Raw genomic sequence first — 15,180 nt, 5'->3', positions numbered from 1 at the left:
TCAGGGCAAGCGCGTGTCACAGGCAGAGGCTGAATGCAGGTTTCCTGACTTCAATAAAGAACTCCCTTTTAGCAATTTTCAGACATGACAACATGATATCATAATCCCTCTATTTACATGTGTCACTCATGTTTTCAGTAGCATTCTTCCCTTAGGAATAGTAAACAATAATAAAGCCTAACACTTGCTATTCAGAAAACAAAACCTATTCTGTAAACACAATTCACATCCTGCGAAAGCTGTGCTTACCTGGTCCATTTCCTTTTTGCCCATGCCGAATTTATAGTGACCTAACAAGAATGGCCATACTTCCTTTCGAATCTCATGCTGTACCCCGCCATAGTAAACTCTTCTTAGTAATTCCAGTTCCTTGTAATTCTACAGCAGTCAGGAAAAAGAGGTACTGAAGGTAATACATCTTTATTTTTCTCAGGCATGCTGATATACACTTAATACCAAGTATAAAGACAGTGAAATGCATGCACGGCACTAAATAAATTTTGCAACTTGATGCATGCCTTTAGGGCCCTAGCTCAAATCCAGTCTCATGTAAGTTGTCATGCCTCCTGTGAAAAAAATCTAACTTTTAAGAGACTAGAGGAGTCATGAGATCAGTTGCTTTGATGTTAATTGATATCTTTGCCATCATCAGAGATGCAAAGGATAAAAGAGATTTTAAGAATCGACTCACTCTCACTAGAAAGAGAAGTGATCCAGTGAAGACTAGAAAACAGCTGTAATACTTCCTGGGGTCAGTTCTAAGGGATACCGGGCTCAACACAGCAGTGTATGGAAGCTAGTTTAATTAAGCTATTCTGTTACTTACCTTCTTGTCCTTCTGATACTTGCTCCAAACCTCTTTAGTCAGGCCTCCTGCAGCACTGGAGGGTTTGTCAGGTGGAATAATAGTGTGGTTCACGAGGGCAGACAGATGCGTTCGCACTGTTGACAAATGGCGGCAGTAGGCAAGCCCTGTGGTTGGGGCAGGAGGTAAACTTCTATAAATGAGCAATCTACTTAGTATCAGCAGCCCCTTTTTGAAGATAAACCTGTGACATTTTAAAGCTGCCACTAATAATCCTATATGAACTAAACTTGCACTGTACTGTATAAGAATTAAGAATTGCAGCAGAGCCAAAGATTCAGTAAATCTTACAGAGACGTAAAATCCAAGTAGAGCATTACACTGCAATGTAAAACTGCATTCTGTCTTCACTAAGCATCAGTTCTCCCATTGCCACATGCAAACCCCACAAATAATGGAATTATGAAGCTAGGATACTTGAGTCACATCCACCCTACTGTCCTGAGGTGATCTGACTCACAACAATAAATTTGGGTTTGGACTGCTTTCTAAAACAAATATCACTTGTTTTTTAGATAAGCATACATATACCACAAAGGCTGGATATAAGAAGCTTCATTTACATCCATAAAACGCTCTGGAAACTATTTGCCTCTTCATGCTTTCACACAGCATCTTTAATGGAGTTCTGTGGAGACACATTAACAGGAACATGGTAAGTCATGAGGACAGAGATCGTTGTGAATTTTATGCTGATCCCTAGGACCTACATATAGCAATTCTTTCTCTGCACCCAAGATTTATTTAGCTAAAGCACAACAGTAATGACAAATTATGCTTTTTAAAGCATTTTCCCACCAGCATTTTAGCCCTAAACAGATTCACCTGGCACATGTAGCTACAACTGCTGCAGGTGCATTGTAAAGGTCCTTGTCAAATTAGATGAATTGTTGCCCTTCACTGTAATTGGTAATGACTTGTTAAAGAAAATGCTTCTACAGCTGAATTTTATTAAACTAGACAAAAGAACTAAACTAGATGCAATTTTTCTATCACAATGTGACTTGAGAGTAGTTTAATAAACTAAATTTCTTGCTGTATAACTCCATCTTTTTATGTTAGAAACTACTTGAAAATTGTTACTCCCTGTCTCTGGTGCTGCAACCAGTAAAACTTTCCCGCTTTTAACGGTAGCGTTCACAAAGCCTCCTAGGTAAGCTCTCTGCACAGCTTGCTTACCTATCATGGATGCAGTTGCAACAGCTGGGTACATCGTAGGGAGAGCTGCCCGTTGAACAGGAGACACATGAGGAGCCTTGGCTGCAGTGCTCCAGCTGCCATGAAAGCAAGTTTGCCCCAAAGCCCTGCATCTCTATCATTTCGCTGGTGTCTAGGGAAAAAAACAAACAAAACAGCAGGCCATCAACCTTTTTTCTTCTTTCCCCCTCTTCCTTCTGTGCATCCTCATGGTTTCATGCTTTACTTGTCAGCAGGCTCTGAACCTTGATTCCAAAAAAGGGAGAGAACCATCCTAGTGACCTCAGAAATACTGCTCACGGCACATCTAAACCAGCTGCATGCTGTGCACGGTCACTTCCTATGAAGTCAAATCCCTTCACCATTTCCCCCTTTCTTGCCCATGCACATCCCAGTTCGTGTTTCAAGAGCATAGAGAAAAGGCTGTTGCAGTAACAACTAAAACTGGTTCTTGTGTAATACTATGGTGATGTTATTTATGGCCAGAATAGATCATCTAACCTGACCTTCTATTTAATTCAGGTCTCAGAATTTCATTTTGCAGTTCCTGGAATCAGCCATGTAACTGCTAGTCCAGCTAGAGTGAAAGTTCGAGCATAAAAGAAATTAAGACAAATTGATTCAGTTATTTTCAGAAGATGCTTCTTTCCCCCTCAGAACCAGATCCTAAAATACTTAGCACAGAAGGATAGTTCCAGTCCTACTAATGTCAACACGGTGTTTATAAAAGCAGGATACTCTGCAGGAAAATGTGATCCAACAGTACAGTGCAGCTTCTTGAGTTATCCCTGCTCCACCAAATCTATTTGCCTTTTTAACCAGCTACGGGAAGGCAACCCCAAAAAGTCACCAGTTGCCTTCAGAAAGCTTGGCTTCAGCTTTCCCAGCTGGTATTTCAGCGCGTGGGTTTTTTGTTTTATAATAAATAACTGGCCTTTCAGCTCACCCATGATTAAAATTAAGGCAAATGCCATAACACTGTATGTCACTAAATTAACATTTGTAAGCAAAATCCAGTCCCCTGGGCCGTGCTTTCAAAACATACATTTGTTGGGTGGTGGTAGGGGCAATTCCAAACCATCTCATGCATTTTAAATCAAGGTAGCATAAAGCATTTTAGTAGTGCCTATTAGAAAGTGGGCATAGGTGAGAAGGAGTGGAGTAAAAACATTTGTTAACAGAAAAAGCACAGGCTCATGCGGAAGCAGTCACGTGTATTTCATTTCACAAAACAAAGTGTGATGCAAAAATGCTCTTCACCTTAATTCTTCAGGAAGGAGCTGAATGACCTAGTATTTATCGCAGCTTCTTATTGGGTTCAAATAAAAACCATTGGACAAACAGTTTTAGATCATGATTTTTTGCCTCCCCTCTACAGACAAGAAAAGTGGGTTTTTCAGTTTAGTATTTTATTTTTTAGAGAAACAAGGAAAGAACCCCACAGAACCTAAAGATTCAGATGAAAGGTACCTGAATTAGTGAAGAATTAGAGTGAACAGCATCTTTTATTGAATTGTAGTGGTGTTATCTGTAACTTCAGCTACATGCAAAAGTCGAGCATGTTGCAAAATGTAAAAGCAAATGGCTAGCAAACCTGCTACAACAGTGTTGTCATTATTTAAAAGGGATGCTGCTGGAGAGACAACAGTCAATCCAGTCTAGTTCAGCAAGAATCACTACTCAAACAGCAGACATATTCCTAACTCTACCATAACCTTCAAGATTAAATAAGCAAAAGCAGGTATCTGACAGCCTTTCTAGTGGGATAACTTAAAATTTCCATCACCTGACTAAAGACTAAATTGTGTTCTCATGCTTTAGATCACAGCGTTAGCCTCTTAACATGTGTATGTGGCAGTGTTAGACCTTCTTTTCCATTATCACCCACATCCAGACACGATCAGTTAAGACACACAGAAACTTCCTAAAACAGTATCTTTTCTCAAGGGGAACACTGTATTTTTGGAGTTTATTTTCATCCATACCTTCCAAGAACTCTTTATTAACTTGGGCTGGGCTTTATCCGCTTCTAGGGGCTACTACCTTGGGATAAGTGTGTGGGCAGCCTACAAGAAAGGAGGAGGATCTCCTTGAACACATGTTCATATTCTATCTAAACAGAACTTAAGCACTATACAGAGATGCAGGGCAATTATTCTCTCTAGGTCAGTCCCACCAGACCAGGGCTAACATCCATTTGGAACCAAAATCATTGCTCCGCTGTTTAAAGGTATGAGTGTCTTATCTGGAGGCAAAAGACATGGTGTTTTTCTTAGGAAACAGAAATACCAGAAAAAGCATGTTCATGCTAACGTAACGAATGAGAAATACAGACAAGAGCCAAACTTGCAAGCAGTTGCTCTCCTTTCTACTTCCTCTGCAGATGTCAAACATTTGACAGCTACTTTACAGGCTGATAACAGAGAAGATTCTGTTCTTGCTGACACTCCAGTTATTAGGAAGAGGCGGAGGCTGTTGTTTTGATTATAACAGGAGCATGCCATATTTGGCACATGCACTCAAGAGGTATCAAGGCCAAAAGTCTGGCGGTATTGAAGCTGTGCAGGAACTGGTAAGCCTAGAAAGGGGAGAGGTTTCACATGAATGAGTGGAGAGGCCTGGACAACACCTGTCTGTCTGCTGAACAACTGCAAGCCTTAGAATCCAAGCTGTGCAGGAGCGGTTTGGCCTGGGGAATGGATTATTTTGTTCACCATTCAGCTTCTTCCTTTGTGAAAGCAAGGACTTCTCAGTCTCCAGAACTACACTACTAGATCCTGAATGCTTGCTAATACAGATGCTTCTTGAGAGTACCAGCTTAATACATCTGTCATGAATTGCTTTGGGAAAAGAATTGGATGACAAATTTTTGGAGGGTGGAGTCTTGTAGGTGCTCATCTGAAACCCACCTCGCCTATGAATGGAAGAAGTGGAGTGAAAGCACCCAACCACAGAAAGGTATTGCACCTCCATACTATCTTCTCTGCACACTTCTGCTACCTTACAGAGGTATCTAAAGTGTGGGAGCATGCATACTTGAACCATCCTCGGGCTGAAATTGTAGCTCACTACACTTCTGCCCTATTCTCTCTACGCAGGCACACTCCATTTCTGACTTTGCCCAGCACATCACTGCTATTTCTGTAATGGTTCATTTCGGATCCTTCCTATACAAGGCAGCCCTCCCTAGTCTGTTATGCTGTACACGACTAACTCACGGAGGGAGAATACAAAGACCTGTTATACTCCCTCCTTCTCTCATGAGGACAGCTTTTATGAAGGTGGGGCAGGAAGCTCCAGAAGGAGACAAGGTTTGTCTGTTCAGCAGCACACACACTCAAAGGAGAGGGAAGATGCTGTTGTTTCCACTTCCCATAGGTTGTGAGCATATTCCCAGCCTCTCTGCACAGTCAGCTTAATCTCTAGATCTCATGGCATGAGTGAAATGTTTTTTCCCTGCAATAATGCCAACACTGTTGTGTGCATCAGTGGAACGAGCTGCAATAGAGCTCTGGGACACAGGGGGAGGAGGATAAAAACCTTTCATCCTATTAGGAGCTGTGAGGTTCCGAGAGCAGATCATTGATAGCATTGCGTGTAGCTTATCTTCCTCCTCCTCATCATCGTCAACAGAGGCAGAGCGGCTGGCAGCTAAGTGGTGGTAGTTAATAGTTACTGCTCAAAGAAAATAGTGAAAGAGGAGCATAAGAAGAGAGAACTCGGTTCTGCGGGAAAGCTCAAAAGGACATGTTCAGCAAAGACAAAGGACTTGAATCCTGCCTTCTTCTTGAAGGCACAAGCTCCTGTAAATGGGTATGAAAAATTAGTTTCTTACAGAAAAAAGCATGCTGCACCAAACACAGGCTGGTTTTCGATTGTGCACAGGCTGTGTTCCCAGAGCACACACGTCACATCATGGCAATGGAGAAAGGTCCCAGTGCCAGCCTGCAGTAGGTGAGTATGCTTTTTAGCAAAACTCCATGGGAATTCTAGGCTCCAGTTAGCTTCTCTCCTTCACCATGCCCATGCTGCGGCCTCTTTTCCACTCTGAAACCTGTGCCAGATGCATCTGGACAGCAAACGTTCTGCTCCCCAGCTCTGCCTGGCACTGCAAACATGCAAGGTACAGGCCTCCTCCTAAGGAAGCCCGAGGCAGGAGCCAGCTCTCTCTGTCTTGCACTCAACAGGCAGGTCTGTGCTGAATGTGCCCACGGAATCTGCAGTCCCCTTGATTTGGGCAAAGGCAGAACATGCTTTTGCTGGTGTGTGCATGAACTTACCTGTGCAAATCCAGAAGCCCTAACAAAGCATGGCCACCATTGTGGTTAAGTCCCCTGGCGTAAGGAGGGTTCAGTTGAGATTTCTGCTTTTTCAGCTGCAGTAAGTCCCAACATGAGCAGTAAATCCAAATTCCCTGTAAACTTTAGGGTCTGATCTTCCTGGGAAATTCTTGCTTCTTTGCCAAGGGGAATAAAACCGAACATGCTGTTTGAGAACTAGCTCAAATGCCTTCTTGCATGTAAGGAATTTGTATTCACTGATGACATGAGGTGGTTTGGTGCTTGGGAATTCATTTAGGTTCCTTGGAAGGACCTTTATTTATCCATTGTTAAGTTCTTGCTTCCAAGCCAGGAAAACTTAGCCCAGGGAGCTCTTGGGGTACTTTAAGAGTTGAGTTTATGGGGTTTTTTTCTAATAATAACATTATGAGCAAGCAGTGTGGCCAGTAAAAATATCCTCACTTCGGGAGCAAAACTGCTCTTGGCTAGTCAAGCAATCTTTTTGCTTTTAGTCTCAGTTTGCAAGCCCAGGGGAGTATTTTGAAAACTTCCTCTGCAAAACACAGAGTAAATATAAATAAGGTTCCCCACCTCAACTCCATTTCCACTAAGATAACAAGTTTCACTGCATTAAGGAAACCTACAGTAAGCTGTACCTGTTGATCACAGTTACCACACCATGAAATTCTGTGATACGTGTGTCCATCCGTGCCCCACCGCCCCCCCCCAAAAAAAAGCCCAAAACCCTGGCTTGTCTGTTACCTTCAGTTACTTCCCAGGATATTATTTTCAAGGTTTTCTTAGGTTTTTGGTTTGGTTTGGTTTTTTGTTTGGTTTTTTTAACAGAGCAGAACAAAGGCACTTACTGTTATCGTGCTTGTGTCCTGGATAGATAATTCTGAACACATAGTCTGTAGAAGTGTCTTCAGCTGGCATTTCCTCTAGGTCCACTGATTTGTTGCTGTTCCGTTTTCGAAGCTTTGGAAATACCTTACCCTAGAGAAAATAATGATTCCATACATTCAGCTATGAGTGACTAATAGAGCACAACAAACTAAGTACTTCAGACCTTTGGCATCTTAAAACTAAACTTTCAGTGTTGGGAAGAGGTGAGGGAGAAAACAACAGTAGAATCAATATAGCAGGTGGTTTAGGGGTACTTAACACTAGTTTTCCGTGTACTTAACACCACTTTTCCGTGTACTTAAAACACAGCTTTTTCTTGTAATCCATGGGAGTTGGGCACCAGCTTCCTCAATAATCCAAGCTTCTGGCAGCAAGTAAGTCCAAGTCCATTTGAGTCTCGGGTCCCTATCATTTGGGTTCATATTTTGATACAGTAGCAGATTCCAGTTCATTGCTCAATGGGGTAATGAAGGTATGAACAATTTTTATGGACTATCTGTATAAGAATCAAATTGGACTAAACGGAGTTATTTTGCCTCCCACTTTATGATAAAGCAGCTGGAAATCAATGCCCAGACTCTGTGGAGCAGGACGCTGGCTGAACAAAGACATTAAGATCAGCCCTACCTACTACAAACAGCTCATCAGAAAAGGCAGTACCTTGCCCTGTTGGGACCAAAGTGGTGGTTCCAGCTGACCACGAGGCAGAAGACCATTTTCCAGACAGGAGAGAAACGCGAGGAGGTGACCTCCTTGGGGGAAGTGTAGCGGAGGTCTCTGAGTTCCATCCTGACTCACCAAGACTAATGTCCATCTGCTTTCTGCTGCAAAGGAGGACAAGGGGAGTCCACACAGTTACATAAGAACCTCTATTTTTTGATCTTACCTTCTAAGTAAATCTTATTTGTGATCATCTATAAGTAGATAAATAAACTGCTGTAAGTCACGCTGTGATCTAGGGATGATCTCAGTCCTTTAGTCCTAAAGAAGCTCAAGATACAAGCAAACTATGACAGGCCTCATGCAGAAACATTTAAAGTGATTCTGAACACTAATATCATAAAGAATAAAGGAATAACTAGACTAAGTCTCTGGTGTATGACATAACTCGACAAAGGACACACAATTTAGAATGAAAATCAACCTAACTGATATAACCAGAGGCTGTCAGCTTTATTCTTGTGAGAATTAGCAAGTCACATTCCTTCCCTGTTGTAAATTTTTCTCATCTATCTTTACTGTCACTAGAAATTTAGCACAAATAAGGGAAACCACCCTGGGCTCTGGATGCTCTTTTAAGCATAATAATCTGCATCTTTTACAATTTCAAAAGAATATAAGTGAATCAGGTTCTTAATTTCCTTTTCCAAAACTGAATGAATGAGGCATCTGGAGCCAGCTGGGTAAAGGGGGGGATCTCTGAGAGCGGGAAGTGTTCCACAGCATGGCTGTGCAAGTTCCAGTCTGGTAGCCAGGTGCTGTGGCAGGACCGCCAAGTGTCTGTCATCTTGTACAAACAACAAAAATCATGTTGTGTATATGCCTGGCACCTGATGCTGAAACAGCTTTCTCAGTGAAGAACAACAAAGGCTGTCATGCTTTATGTCTGTCATTTAATCCCCCTTTTCCTAAGGAACTGCCACAAAGCAGAGTGGTGATGCATCTGACCAGTCAGTGAAATACTGGACAGGCACAAAGTGTCCTTGGGAAGCTGATCAAAGTGAGGCAAAGGGACCTGACCTAACGTTGCCGCTGTCATCCTCTACCAGCTAGGATTCTAGATTTTAACACTCAAGCCCATACGTCCATAACTAGTTAGAATTGCTAAGGACACTGAGGGAGGAAAAACAATTGTTCAAGCGGCTCTCCTGCTTACGTTTTTTAAAGCAATATATATAAACTGTCTTCTAAAACAGGCTTTTAGTTCAAAAGGTCCTTTAGTCCACCTGTAACTCAAATCTGACTCCAAATATAATTTTTAAATGTTCTTTGTCTTTGCTCTGTGATTTTGACTTAAGGCTCGTGGCAAGGAAAGCAGTGGGAGAGATGTTTTGTTCCAGATTTCTCTCCCTACATTGAGCAGCATGGGCTACTGAGAACTGGACGGTCAGAGGAGGGTGGCGGTGGTTACATGCACTCCCTTTCTACAGGTTGATGATCCCACTATAGACATGGCTGACAGACTTTTCCCCCCCCTGCTTTTTTTCCCCCCTCTCCTTTTTTGTAACAGTCAATGGATGGAGGCCCATGCTTATAAAGCCAAAGCTTCTATGTTAATACCTGCCGCTGACAGTTTCCCTAAGTGCTGTTCTGCACAGATGACTCAGAAAATCAAAGCACACAGAAAAAACAAAGAACATAGAAAGCAACTGACAACTGGAGCAGTGTTAGGCAGAGGAGTTCTTACCAGGCCTTTCAGTGAAGACATCTGAAGAAGAAAAATGGTCTGCCTCCTTTTGCAATAAACCCCTAACAGGCACCATATAAAACGGTAGCAGCATTAGCAGCATTAACATTCACCTGGCAGAAAGGGGCTTTGGGAGCGGCCCCATGAGAAGAAGGTTTATGCTTACGTTGCTGATGGCAGTGAATGCAGACGATCTGGCTGAGTGGCACTATTAATGCGTAGTCCCAGTAAACACTAATAGGGAAGGAAAAAGTGCAGGAAACATTTTTTTTCCATATTCAGGAGTGCTTGCGGCTCCAAGCACCCAATAAAAAGACTCTGCTAAGTTAATAACTGCTTATTAAATTTGGTCAATTAAGGTAAATTAATAGTCAAGTAAAAGGCAAAGGAACTAGTTCTCCACAGTGGATATATCCAGCACCAGCTTCTCCATAACCTCCCTTTCTCTCTTCCCCTCCCCACCACCGCCCCATACCAGGTTACAACAATGCTCTGGCCAAGATCAAAATGCCTGGGGCACAGACTTCATGATGGTCTTGTAGCTGGGTTTCAGGACAGCCAGGTTCAGGGCTGTCATGCACATGTGATTTATTGACAGCAGGGTGTAAATCCATTGGGGCTCATGCTTACAGATGAAACACTGGAAACAGCTCCAAACCCTTCTGAGAACAACCTTGACAGAGTTCAGCAATAAAAGCAAGGGTAGAGGGCTTTGTTAATATACTATTAAAAAATACACATTAAGTTTTAGAAAAAGAATGGAGTGGATTAAGCCTTCGAGAGCACTGTTCCAGGTTGAAGGAAGCATTCCCTGAGGAGACATACCTGCCTAGTTCAAGACTTTACCCGTCTTTCCACTGCAGCAGGATGCCAAATCAGAAGAGTAACTGACGAAAGACAATGACATTGCAGGTCTCTCTTTTGAGGCTGAAATTAGGCATGCTTGCCAAGTGATTTGTGACCCTCTGAAGGGAAGTACTAGAATTGTAATGATGGAAGGTAGTGTTGAGCCTTTTCTCCTGAACACCTGGAAAAGTGGGCTTTTGTTTTCCTTTTGAAAAGGACTTACATCCAAGGGCATTATTACAGGACCTTTGGAAACTTGCTTAATCTGTGGCAAAACAGGAACAGGACCCAAGCTGCCTGACACCTCAACTTATGCACTGTTCAGAAGCCCTTCAATTAGATCAGCCTTGTTACGCTTATGTCATATTGCCAAGTATACAAGAAACATACATCGTGAACGCTTCTGATCTTTTCCTGAATGCAATGACTACCTTTTCTCCAGCTCTGAATCTCCAAGGGTTCCATTCATCAGCTGATTTGGAGTCCATTTTAAAGTCAAACTGTCTGCTGACTGATGAAGGGAGAGATACCCAGGAATTGCCTCCAAGTCATCTTTCTGTTCATAGAAGCAAGAAACAGACAATGCAGATGACTCAAGTGCACAACTGTAATTGTCATGTTCCAGTCTTCCTATGCCCACAAGTTCCAAAGCAGTGCATTATCTAGGAACTGCCGAGGGAAACCTTAACACCAAAAGTACCGGTATTTAATACTGCTATTAGAAAGAGGGAAAAAAAAACACAGAACAGTCACTGGGTTTATGAAATACAGTCCAGTATGGCTGTTCCTACCTACATAGCCACTTCACAGTTCACATTGGTCAGGCAGTGAAAGCATTCGTCACATCTTAATCTACCTCAGCATAATATAGTCAAGTGGGAGGGCAGCACTGTCCCAAGGACAAGACATTAAGCGAATACTTGTCCAGCCTAGGTTATATTCTTACCTATACTACTGAATTCTCAAATCACAGCCAGGCAGCAGCTGTGTGTATTGGCCTGAGACCCAATGTACTCACCGGCTGGACTAAGACGTTGTTTTTCCCATACAAGAGGTGTGTTCGGGAATTCTGGTGCAAAGATTCCACATACTCTCTTGCCGAAGCAGCAAAGCGATCTTCTGATGTGCTCCCACTTGAATGTCGTTTCCGGATCTAGCACACACACAAACACAGTGAAGGCTGATCAGGTAGGACGGGAATGACTGTACTGGTAGGCCAATAAAACAGGAACAGTTCCATTTACACTCATCTCTGTAGAGTGGAACTTCTTTCTGGAGCCAGGAGACCTTGCAGAGAAATGACCTGGGCTCTTACTCATCCCTGACCAAGGCAGTACCTGGTCTGATCACAAGTGTCAAAAGGCATAGAATTTAAAACTGGATCTCAAACTTTTCTACATACAGATAAAGGGGACATTTGGGCCCAAATGGCCTTCTAATCTGTGATAAAGGCTCCATTACAGAAGAGAAAAGAAAGGTTGTTCGAAGTTCAGATCTCTCCCTCCTGGGGTTGTTTTTATTGTCAACCTGTGCCTTAACTCATGAACAGCTACACAGTAAATACCTACTCCCAGGGCTGGGCGCTTCGAAGGAGAGTCTTGGCGGCCGTGTACTCCATGAATCCGGTGTCGCTGAACAAGCTCATCTGCTGAAGGGTCTGTCCAATAGTGATCAGCTGTTTTTAGCTTGGTGTACTCCAGAGCACATGGTCCAACTACGAAAAAAGCCCAAGAGAGAAACCTTCCGAGTCTGTTCAGAAACATACTTAGTCTTATCCTGCTGGCCAAGTACTGAAAGAGACATTTCCTTCTCAAGCCAAGTGAATATTAATAATCACTTAACGATCCTACAGGATCAGCCTATAACATAGACAATACATGTAGTAACACATCAGGTCCTATTATCTAGGGCTGTATGAAAATATTCCTGTAGGACACAATACCCTGCCACAGCAGCATTAGCAATTACAATTTGCTAGCAAGTATTCAGTAAAAAGCCATTCCCATTCTGTTCTCTGATCCAACCAATAATTAATGATAAAAACAGATGACTGGTCTCGTAAGCCACAAAACAACATCTTCTATGTTGCTCTATTATAAATAGTTAAACTACATGCTAGAGAGAAAAATCACCTTTTGTAACACTATCGTAATACAAAATGTTTTGAGAAGCAATTTATTTTCTTTAGCAGAAGAAGTAACTTTGCAAGAACATACCTAGGAGAGAAGCCAGTATTGGGCCACAGACAGGATCTGCCAGTAAAGCTTCTTTTTCATAATATTTACTAGGAATAAAAGAACACCGGCGGTTATCTTTAAAAGCTCTTATGCCTCCTAGTAGCATGAGTCCCTTGACTTTAAAAATAGCACACGTTACTGCTCACCAGAAAGAATGCCAAAGGAAGCAAAAGAGATAAGGGCAGAGAAGCTAGACAGGCTGCTATTAAGCTGACAATTCCTTCAGCCTTTGCTGTCGGCCCCCAGTAGTCCAGTGGAAGTCGACGGTGTGTGCAGGGGGAAGCATGACTACTGAAGTCATGCTCCAGGTCAGACTTCATACTTAATAAAAACTGAGGCCAAACACCCATTTCAAGAGCAAATCCAGGCAGTTAAATTACCTATATAAAAGGGAAGATTTAAGAGTTTAGGGTTCTAAGATCCTGAAAACAGGATCTGGGCTATACATCTGGAGTGCTGCATATGTAGTGAAGCAGAACACATTTTCAAAGCTTGGTTTTAGTTACAGCTCCAACATAAAAATTCCAGCAACAGAATTTTGCTGTGATTATCAAATACACGCTCTCACACAATGGGCCAATATGAAAACTGTGTATCTAAACAGCCAGAGATAGGACCAAAGGGATTCAAACCCCATATACTTTCCGAACTTGACAGGCAGAGGAAAAGCAGTTGCTAGGATTACCTAGAAATCACCGATGCAGGAATCTCCTCTAAAAGCTCTAATGGAGTTTGACTGGCTCACCTACTGATATCGTAAAGAAGAAATGTTGTGTTGGGTTTGCAGGTAAAGAAGGCTTTCACAACATGGTGTGTCCTGAACTATTTTTAAAAGATCATTAAAATATATTGTAAGAAAGCTATGGAGAAATTAATTTGTCCTATTTTAGCCATCTGCTTTAGAATTAGATAATTTCCTAAACTATGTCAATAACATTAACTAGATCTCCATGGAGCATAAAGGGAGCCTAGAACAACCAGTTCAATAAACCTGTACTCCAGATTCCCCTGTTTAACAAGGTGACCACCACCCCTACTTTGGATCCATATTGTGCCCCTGATCAGCTGTGTAATCTCAGGCAAGTCACTTCCTCTCGGTATGCTCATTCTGCCTCATCTATTTTTGAACTGAGCTCTCGAGAGGCAGGAGCTTGCCTTTTGCTAAATGTGTTTACCCAGTATATTTGATTTGGGGCTTTGGGCACTAATGCAATATGGAGACAAACAATAACTCTCTGCAAGCAATTTTGTCAGTTTTCCACAGAGACCAAGAGATCCACACATTCTTAAACATCTCTTCCATCTGTGAGGAATAATCTTGAAACAGATTATTATATGTCAAGAACAATGAACTACTACAAACAGTAGCTCTTGCAATGACCCCAAAGCCTTCCCATCACAGCAGGCAAAGCTGACTTATAAAACCACATAGCCAAAAAATCAAAACACCCACATTTCTTGAACTGTCATTATCCTCTGCCGTCTCTTCCACTAGATGGGGCTCAAACTCCAAACCAGCTTCTCCTCCTCAAGAACAGAAGAGCTGAAGGACTTAAACTTGGAGCATTTGAGCAGTAATGTCACAAAAAGGCACGAGAACAAGCCTTATGAAGAGGTTCGTTTTATTCACTAAGTCACGTTCTCAAAATCACACAGCTGCAATTAAGGACCTGATCCTAACTCATTTGAATGAGATGGAGAAGGCAGCAAAATGAACATCTACAATACAACAACTGAGACCGAACTCTCTTGTCATGTCTCCAGGTGAATTATGTGGAAAAAGTAATTAAAAAAAAATCCTTGTATCGATGTATCAGCAGACATCTTGATAGACAGAACTAAAATGCTTTCATTAACTATGTCTCTGGGACTTAGCCAACCCTCCCACTGTCTCTTCTGCATACAGCTCTTAAAAATGGCATTAGATACCCCAGAGCAACAGTTTTTGAACAGCACAAAGACCCTTCTTCCATTCTCTTTCTTTTTAGTGGCAAGATAGATCATGAAAATAAAGCTGATGACAAGGAAAACAGTAACGCAAACTTGGAAAATACTGTAAGAATAAGTTCCTCTGCCCTAGCTCTCTTCCTTGTTCAGACTCATGGGCTTGGGACAGCCAAGAATGTGTCCCCTCCAGTGCAGAATTACAAGAGCACCATGGCAAACAAATCGCAATGGCAGCAGGTACAGATGTACTTTTCTGGGACCATATCAAGCTTTAGGGTTCCTACCTTTCTCTTCCTATGGGCAACTGTCCCCAGTGTGCCCCTTAATTCTTTTCTTCTTTATCACTTACGGGAGGGTAGGAAGGCACAAAGGGTGGAGTTAAGAACCACCTCTTGGGAAACCAAAGCTAATGCCTGACAGTAGGAAGTGATGACAGAATGTGTCACAGAACAGAGATGACTTGTCTTTTCCTCTTAAAGAGTGAGTCCCTGTGGA

General features: G+C 42.3%; 1 protein-coding gene across 2 annotated transcripts in view; it reads right to left on the bottom strand.

Moving 5' to 3' along the window:
• The window catches only part of SGSM2 (small G protein signaling modulator 2), a 61,694-nt gene that overhangs the window by 12,613 nt on the left and 33,901 nt on the right, over positions 1–15,180 (bottom strand). The window contains exons 5-16 of one of the 2 annotated variants that reach the window (XM_059829078.1): positions 12,718–12,785; positions 12,070–12,215; positions 11,520–11,654; positions 10,933–11,057; positions 9,822–9,889; positions 7,909–8,069; positions 7,209–7,338; positions 5,603–5,737; positions 2,045–2,195; positions 1,429–1,493; positions 827–972; positions 250–378 (exon numbers count right to left, since the gene is read on the bottom strand). In XM_059829078.1, coding sequence (XP_059685061.1) covers positions 250–378; positions 827–972; positions 1,429–1,493; positions 2,045–2,195; positions 5,603–5,737; positions 7,209–7,338; positions 7,909–8,069; positions 9,822–9,889; positions 10,933–11,057; positions 11,520–11,654; positions 12,070–12,215; positions 12,718–12,785 — 1,459 coding nt within the window. The remainder of the gene's footprint in view (positions 1–249; positions 379–826; positions 973–1,428; positions 1,494–2,044; positions 2,196–5,602; positions 5,738–7,208; positions 7,339–7,908; positions 8,070–9,821; positions 9,890–10,932; positions 11,058–11,519; positions 11,655–12,069; positions 12,216–12,717; positions 12,786–15,180) is intronic. The other variant, XM_059829079.1, reaches the window with a different exon arrangement.

This window comes from Gavia stellata, chromosome 25 (assembly GCF_030936135.1).
Source record: "Gavia stellata isolate bGavSte3 chromosome 25, bGavSte3.hap2, whole genome shotgun sequence".
In the NCBI taxonomy this organism is placed as follows: Eukaryota; Metazoa; Chordata; class Aves; order Gaviiformes; family Gaviidae; genus Gavia; species Gavia stellata.
Note: the sequence above shows the minus strand (reverse complement) of the source record. Positions and strands in the feature narration are given on the sequence as shown.